Source organism: Boleophthalmus pectinirostris, unplaced genomic scaffold (genome assembly GCF_026225935.1).
Source record: "Boleophthalmus pectinirostris isolate CB_2022bp ecotype Guang Dong unplaced genomic scaffold, ASM2622593v1 HiC_scaffold_17, whole genome shotgun sequence".
NCBI lineage: Eukaryota > Metazoa > Chordata > Actinopteri > Gobiiformes > Gobiidae > Boleophthalmus > Boleophthalmus pectinirostris.
The window spans coordinates 37,727,704-37,737,548 of NW_026571115.1; the positions used below are offsets into that span (position 1 = coordinate 37,727,704).

General features: G+C 51.2%; 1 protein-coding gene across 1 annotated transcript in view; it reads left to right on the top strand.

Moving 5' to 3' along the window:
* thoc6 (THO complex 6) overlaps positions 1-9,845 on the top strand; it is a 13,296-nt gene that overhangs the window by 2,801 nt on the left and 650 nt on the right. Inside the window, exons 4-9 of the mRNA XM_055153128.1 lie at positions 978-1,081; positions 6,922-6,959; positions 8,302-8,350; positions 8,491-8,562; positions 8,673-8,775; positions 8,897-9,136. Coding sequence (XP_055009103.1) covers positions 978-1,081; positions 6,922-6,959; positions 8,302-8,350; positions 8,491-8,562; positions 8,673-8,775; positions 8,897-9,136 — 606 coding nt within the window. The remainder of the gene's footprint in view (positions 1-977; positions 1,082-6,921; positions 6,960-8,301; positions 8,351-8,490; positions 8,563-8,672; positions 8,776-8,896; positions 9,137-9,845) is intronic.

Sequence of the window (9,845 nt, forward strand, 5' to 3'; positions counted from 1 at the left end):
ATTTAGCACGAAACACATCAGATACAGATGTTATTCATTATAAACTGCTGAACATGTGAGTGTGGGTCTGACCTCTGACCTCTGCGAGTGTGGGTCTGCGAGTGTGGGTCTGGGTCAGGACGGGCACGGGCATTATTCTGTTCTTCATGCTGTCAGAGAGCAGCTCTCATGTGCAAGAGTTCCACATTACACAAAAATGTAGGGAAGATTTAGGGTTGGGGTCAGGTTCGGGCAGTGGGATTCGTGTTGTGCGCAGACTCGGGTCACAGACTCGGGTCACAGACTCGGGTCACAGACTCGGGTCACAGACTCGGGTCACTCTGGAGCTCGGTGCGTAAAGACTAAAGTAAAAGTGTTAAACTTGTGTTCATAAAATCAAAGCCTGGCTCCTGCTGTGTCCAAGGGAAGAGTTTTGTCTCAGGTCGGGTCATTATTTCGTCCTCTGTGTTGGTCAGTCTGTGTTCTATAGGAGTCTATGGTCGTGGTTTGGACTGTGGGAGACTCTGTGCTGCACCGGGAACGTGTCCGTGCTCGTGCACGAGTTTCAAATGTTTAATATTGTGGAGAATGAGTGGAATAAACAGACCTTCTCCTTGCTTTGGCGAACCAAACATTTAAATGCACAAATCTGAAGGTAATTCTTCTATATACGTGGATTTTCTGATCAAACACTTCCTCAAACTCTGTTCACTTCTGCTTCTCTCCACGAGTGTCGCTTTTTCCCCGTGTCTCCAGACTTTGCGTAGAGTTTACAGGAGGTTCCCGAGTTGGTGTAGAGTTAAACAAAGAGCCACGCCTTAGTCGAGTTTTATAAATACCGCGGTTGGCGTAGGAAGCGCGCACGCACGGATTTTTGCGTAAGCAAGCTTTATAAATGAGGCCCCTAGTCCGGTCCCAGTCCGGTCCCGGTCCGGTCCCGGTCCGGTCCTGGTTTAGTCCCGGTCCGGTCCTGATTCAGTCCTGTCCTGGTCTTTCAGCTCACGAGGGTCCGGTTTTGGCTTTGGTCTCGTCGGATCTTTTGCTTTTTTCTTGTGGAAACGGAGAAATCAGAGTCTGGAGCTGGAGCCACCTGCTCAAGAAGGTAATACACACAGTACTACACAGTACTACACACAGTACTACACAGTACTACACACAGTACTACACAGTACTACACACACAGTACTACTACACACAGTACTACACAGTACTACTACTACACACTACTACACAGTACTACACACTACTACACACTACTACACACAGTACTACACAGTACTACACAGTACTACACAGTACTACACACTACTACACACAGTACTACACACACACTACTACACACAGTACTACACACAGTACTACACAGTACTACACACAGTACTACACACTACTACACACACAGTACTACACATACTACACTACTACACAGTACTACACAGTACTACACAGTACTACTACACAGTACTACACAGTACTACACACAGTACTACACACACTACTACACACAGTACTACACACACTACACACAGTACTACACAGTACTACACAGTACTACACACAGTACTACACAGTACTACACACAGTACTACACACTACTACACACAGTACTACACACTACTACACACAGTACTACACACAGTACTACACAGTACTACACACAGTACTACACAGTACTACACACAGTACTACACACTACTACACACAGTACTACACAGTACTACACACAGTACTACACACAGTACTACACACAGTACTACACAGTACTACACACTACTACACACTACTACACAGTACTACACAGTACTACACAGTACTACACACAGTACTACACAGTACTACACACAGTACTACACACTACTACACACAGTACTACACACTACTACACAGTACTACACACACTACTACACACAGTACTACACACTACTACACACAGTACTACACACTACTACACACAGTACACACACACTACTACACAGTACTACACACAGTACTACACACAGTACTACACAGTACTACACACATACTACACACACTACACAGTACTACACACTACTACACACACTACTACTACACAGTACTACACAGTACTACTACACAGTACTACACAGTACTACACACAGTACTACACAGTACTACATACAGTACTACACACAGTACTACACACTACTACACAGTACTACACACAGTACTACACACTACTACACACTACTACACACAGTACTACACACAGTACTACACACTACTACACAGTACTACACACAGTACTACACAGTACTACACACAGTACTACACAGTACTACACACTACAGTACTACACACAGTACTACACACAGTACTACACACTACTACACAGTACTACACACAGTACTACACAGTACTACACAGTACTACACAGTACTACACACAGTACTACACACTACTACACACAGTACTACACACTACTACACACACTACTACACACTACTACACACTACTACACAGTACTACACACAGTACTACACAGTACTACACACTACACAGTACTACACACAGTACTACACACAGTACTACACACTACTACACAGTACTACACACAGTACTACACACTACTACACAGTACTACACACTACTACACAGTACTACACAGTACTACACACAGTACTACACACAGTACTACACACTACTACACAGTACTACACAGTACTACACACAGTACTACACAGTACTACACACTACTACACACTACTACACAGTACTACACAGTACTACACAGTACTACACAGTACTACACACAGTACTACACAGTACTACACACAGTACTACACACTACTACACACAGTACTACACACTACTACACAGTACTACACACAGTACTACACAGTACTTACACACTACTACACACTACTACACAGTACTACACAGTACTACACACAGTACTACACACAGTACTACACACTACTACACACTACTACACACTACTACACAGTACTACACACAGTACTACACACTACTACTACACACTACTACACACTACTACACAGTACTACACAGTACTACAACTACACACTACTACACACTACTTACACAGTACTACACAGTACTACACACAGTACTACACACTACACACAGTACTACACACAGTACTACTACACAGTACTACACACTACTACACAGTACTACACAGTACTACACAGTACTACACACAGTACTACACAGTACTTCACACTACTACACACTACTACACAGTACTACACACTACTACACACTACTACACACTGCTACACACTACTACACAGTACTACACACTACTACACACTACTACACACTACTACACACTACTACACAGTACTACACACAGTACTACACACTACTACACACTACTACACACTACTACACAGTACTACACACTACTACACAGTACTACACACAGTACTACACACTACTACACACTACTACACAGTACTACACACTACTACACAGTACTACACACAGTACTACACAGTACTTCACACTACTACACACACTACACAGTACTACACACAGTACTACACAGTACTACACACAGTACTACACAGTACTTCACACTACTACACACTACTACACTACTACACACTACTACACAGTACTACACACTACTACACACTACTACACACTACTACACACTACTACACAGTACTACACACTACTACACTACACACACGTACTACACAGTACTACACACTACTACACACTACTACACACTACTACACAGTACTACACACTACTACACAGTACTACACAGTACTACACAGTACTACTACACAGTACTACACACTACTACACAGTACTACACACTACTACACACTACTACTCACTACTACACACTACTACACACTACTACACACTACTACACACTACTACACACTACTACACAGTACTACACACTACTACACACTACTACACACTACTACACACTACTACACAGTACTACACAGTACTACACAGTACTACACACTACTACACAGTACTACACACTACTACACACTACTACACACTACTACACACTACTACACACTACTACACACTACTACACAGTACTACACACTACTACACAGTACTACACACTACTACACAGTACTACACATGGACATGCAGTTTCTGTTGGACTAAAGGACTCGACTCAGTGTTCATATGCGTGTTCTCTCTGTGACAGTGGATGTTCTGCTGGTGGTGAGTCTGTAAATGGTGGAAACGTTTTTTGGGGCTTGAAGTTTTTCACTGGCAACAACTTTGGTCTTTCAGGACGAGACACAAGAAAACACAGAAAAACAAACGAGCGAAGCGGCGAAATCAGAATGAAACATAAACATTATATCGATATAACCGATACGTCAGAATCGTATGGATTTATAGATGTATTTAAAATGTCCAGATATCGCCCCCACGACACACTTCGACACACCCCGACACACTCCCACACACTCTGACACACTCCGACACACCCGACACACTCCCACACCGACACACCCCGACACACTCCCCACACACACACCCCGACACACTCCCACACACTCCGACACACTCCCGACACACCCCGACACACTCCCCACACACACTCCGACACACTCCGACACACCCGACACACTCCCACACACTCCGACACACCCCGACACACCCCGACACACTCCCACACACCCTGACACACTCCTACACACTCCACACACACTCCCACACACTCTGACACACCCGACACACTCCACACACACACCCCGACACACCCACACTCACACACTCTGACACACTCTGACACACTCCGACACACCCCGACACACCGACACACACCCGACACACCCCGACACACTCCACACACCTGACACACTCCCACACACACACACACACACCCCGACACACTCCCACACACTCCGACACACCCCGACACACTCCCCACACACTCTGACACACCCACACACTCTCCCACACACTCTGACACACCCCGACACACTCCCACACACTCCGACCACACACCCGACACACACTCCCACACACTCCGACACACCCCGACACACTCCACACACTCTGACACACCCCGACACACCCACACACTCCGACACACCCGACACACCCACACACTCTGACACACCCGACACACTCCCACACACTCCGACACACCCCGACACACACCCACACACCCCGACACACTCTTGACACACCCGACACACTCCCACACACTCCCACACACTCCGACACACTCCGACACACCCCGACACACTCCCACACACTCCGACACACACACACCCGACACACCCCGACACACCTCCCACACACCCTGACACACTCCTACACACTCCCACACACTCTGACACACCCGACACACTCCCACACACCCCGACACACCCCGACACACACTCCTACACACTCCCACACACCCCGACACACTCCACACACTCTGACACACCCGACAACACTCCCACACACCCCGACACACTCCTACACACTCCTACACACCCCGACACACTCCCACACACCCGACACACTCCTACACACCCCGACACACTCCGACACTCCCTGACACACACCCACACACTCCGACACACCCCGACACACTCCTACACACTCCGACACACCCCGACACACTCCTACACACTCCTACACACCCGACACACTCCGACTCCCTGACACACACCCACACACACTCCGACACACCCGACACACTCCGACACACCCCGACACACTCCTACACACTCCTACACACCCCGACACACTCCCACACACCCTGACACACACCCACACACCCCGACACACCCCGACACACTCCTACACACTCCCACACACCCCGACACACTCCCACACACCCCGACACACTCCTACACACTCCCACACACACCCACACTCCGACACACCGACACACCACACACACCCCGACACACTCCCACACACCCGACACACTCTGACACACACCCTGACACACCCGACACACCCCGACACACTTCGACACACCCCCACACTCCGACACACACCCACACACCCCGACACACTCCCACACACCCCGACACACACTCTGACACACACCCACACACTCCACACACTCCACACACACCCACACACCCCGACACACACCACACACCCGACACACTCCGACACACACCCACACACTCCGACACACTCTGACACACTCCGACACACCCCGACACACTCCCACACACTCCGACACACTCGTACACACTCCGACACACCCCGACACACTCCACAACACCCCGACACACTCCGACACACCCCGACACACACCCCGACACACACCCACACACTCCGACACACACCCACACACCCCGACACACACCCACACACCCCGACACACTCTGACACACTCCGACACACCCGACACACACTCCCACACACCCCGACACACTCCGACACACCCCGACACACACACCCCGACACACACACCCACACACTCTGACACACACCCACACACCCGACACACACCCCACACACCCCGACACACTCCGACACACACCCACACACCCCGACACACACCCACACACCCCGACACACACCCACACACTCTGACACACACCCACACACCCCGACACACACCCACACACTCCGACACACTCCCACACACCCGACACTCCGACACACCCCGACACACCCCGACACACCCGACACCTCTGACACACTCCGACACACACCCACACACTCTGACACACACCCACACTCCGACACACTCTGACACACTCCGACACACACCCACACACTCTGACACACTCCGACACACTCTGACACACTCCCACACACCCCGACACACTCCCACACACCCCGACACACTCCGACACACTCTGTGTTCAGTGATACAAGTGTTGAGAGGGGAACAGTCAGACAGAGCAGTGCGTTCAGTTAGCGTCTCACACACTGTGGGGGATTTCAGCTGCAAAGTATCAGTACTTCAGTACTACAGTATAAGTACTTTTACTGCGTCTCTTTCAGAACGTGAAACCACTGTGGACCAAACGCCCGGACTACAAGTGAGTCCAGAGACCGGACCACAGACCAGAGACCGGACCACAGACCAGACCAGAGACCGGACCACAGACCTGAGACCAGAGACCGGACCACAGACCAGAGACCGGACCACAGACCAGAGACCGGACCACAGACCTGAGACCGGACCACAGAGCGGACCACAGACCAGAGACCGGACCACAGACCTGAGACCGGACACAGACCAGAGACCGGACCACAGACCAGAGACCGGACCACAGACCAGACCAGAGACCGGACCACAGACCTGAGACCGGACCACAGAGCGGACCACAGACCAGAGACCGGACCACAGACCAGAGACCTGACCACAGACCTGAGACCGGACCACAGACCAGAGACCGGACCACAAGACCAGAGGACCGGACCACAGACCAGAGACCGGACCACAGACCAGAGACCGGACCACAGACCTGACCAGAGACCGGACCACAGACCTGACCAGAGACCGGACCACAGACCTGACCAGAGACCGGACCACAGACCAGAGACCGGACCACAGACCAGAGACCGGACCACAGACCAGAGACCGACCGACCACAGACCAGACCAGAGACCGGACCACAGACCTGACCACAGACCGGACCACAGACCAGAGACCGGACCACAGACCTGAGACCTGAGACCGGACCACAGACCTGAGACGGACCACAGACCTGAGACCGGACCACAGACCTGAGACCAGAGACCGGACCACAGACCTGAGACCGGACCACAGACCTGACCACAGACCTGACCACCAGACCAGAGACCAGACCACAGACCAGAGACCGGACCACAGACCAGAAGACCAGACCACAGACCGGACCAGAGACCGGACCACAGACCTGACCACAGACCGGACCACAGACCAGAGGACCGGACCACAGACCTGAGACCTGAGACCGGACCACAGACCTGAGACCGGACCAACAGACCTGAGACCGGACCACAGACCACCAGAGACCAGAGACCACAGACCAGAGAGACCACAGACCTGACCACAGACCTGACCACAGACCAGAGACCAGACCACAGACCAGAGACCGGACCACAGACCAGAGACCAGACCACAGACCAGAGACCGGACCACAGACCAGAGACCAGACCACAGACCTGAGACCAGAGACCGGACCACAGACCTGAGACCAGAGACCGGACCACAGACCTGAGACCGGACAACAGACCAGAGACCGGACCACAGACCTGACCCCAGACCGGACCACAGACCAGAGACCGGACCACAGACCTGACCACAGACCGGACCACAGACCAGAGACCAGACTGACCCTGGACCTGAGTCTGGTCTGACCCTGGTCTAAACTTGAGTCTGTCTCTGTGTTTCAGGCTCGGGCTGGAAATCCCAGAAATCAACGCCATGGTCCTCCTCTCCAAAGTAAGTCCCGGTCTAGTCCCGGTCTAGTCCCGGTCTAGTCCAGGTCTAGTTCCGGTCTAGTCCCGGTCTAGTTCCGGTCTAGTTCCGGTCTCGTCCCGGTCTAGTCCTGGTCTAGTCCTGGTTTTTCTGGTGTTCTTCAGGAGAACTCTCTGGTGGTTGGAGGAGGAGACAACAACCTGCACGTCCTGGATCTGGAGACCGGAGTGTTTAAGGTAAAGTTCGGTCTTGGTCCTGGTCTGGTCCTGGTCTGGTCCTGGTCTGGTCTGGTCTGGTCCTGGTCTGGTCCTGGTCTGGTCCTGGTCTAACCCTGTGTGTGTTGCAGGGTGTTCTGGGAGGGCATCAGGATTACATCCACTGTGTGTGTGAGCGAGAGCGCGAGGGTCAGATCCTGTCGGGGTCCGAGGACGGAGCCGTGAGGATCTGGGGTCAGTCTCTCTGTGGTCCGGATCTGATCCTGGTCCGGTTCTGATCCTGGTCCGGTTCTGATCCTGGTTTTGATCCTGGTTCTGATCCTGGTTCTGATCCTGGTTCCTGTTGTTGTTTCAGATCTCAGATCGTCTCAGTCGGTTCACGTCATCGAGGTTTATAAATACGAGGTGTGTGTTTGTGTGTGTGTGTGTGTGTGTGTGTGTGTGTGTGTGTGTTTGTGTGTGTGTGTGTGTGTGTGTGTGTGTGTGTGTGTGTGTGTGTGTGTGTGTGTGTGTGTGTGTGTGTGTGTGTGTGTGTGTGTGTGTGTGTGTGTGTGTGTGTGTGTGTGTGTGTGTGTGTGTGTGTGTGTGTGTGTGTGTGTGTGTGTGTGTGTGTGTGTGTGTGTGTGTGTGTGTGTGTGTGTGTGTGTGTGTGTGTGTGTGTGTGTGTGTGTGTGTGTGTGTGTGTGTGTGTGTGTGTGTGTGTGTGTGTGTGTGTGTGTGTGTGTGTGTGTGTGTGTGTGTGTGTGTGTGTGTGTGTGTGTGTGTGTGTGTGTGTGTGTGTGTGTGTGTGTGTGTGTGTGTGTGTGTGTGTGTGTGTGTGTGTGTGTGTGTGTGTGTGTGTGTGTGTGTGTGTGTGTGTGTGTGTGTGTGTGTGTTTGTGTGTGTGTGTGTGTGTGTTTGTGTGTGTGTGTGTGTGTGTGTGTGTGTGTGTGTGTGTGTGTGTGTGTGTGTGTGTGTGTGTGTGTGTGTGTGTGTGTGTGTGTGTGTGTGTGTGTGTGTGTGTGTGTGTGTGTGTGTGTGTGTGTGTGTGTGTGTGTGTGTGTGTGTGTGTGTGTGTGTGTGTGTGTGTGTGTGTGTGTGTGTGTGTGTGTGTGTGTGTGTGTGTGTGTGTGTGTGTGTGTGTTTGTGTGTGTGTGTGTGTGTGTGTGTGTGTGTGTGTTTGTGTGTGTTTTGTGTGTGTGTGTGTGTGTGTGTGTGTGTGTGTGTGTTTGTGTGTGTGTGTGTGTGTGTGTGTGTGTGTGTGTGTGTGTGTGTGTGTGTGTGTGTGTGTGTGTGTGTGTGTGTGTGTGTGTGTGTGTGTGTGT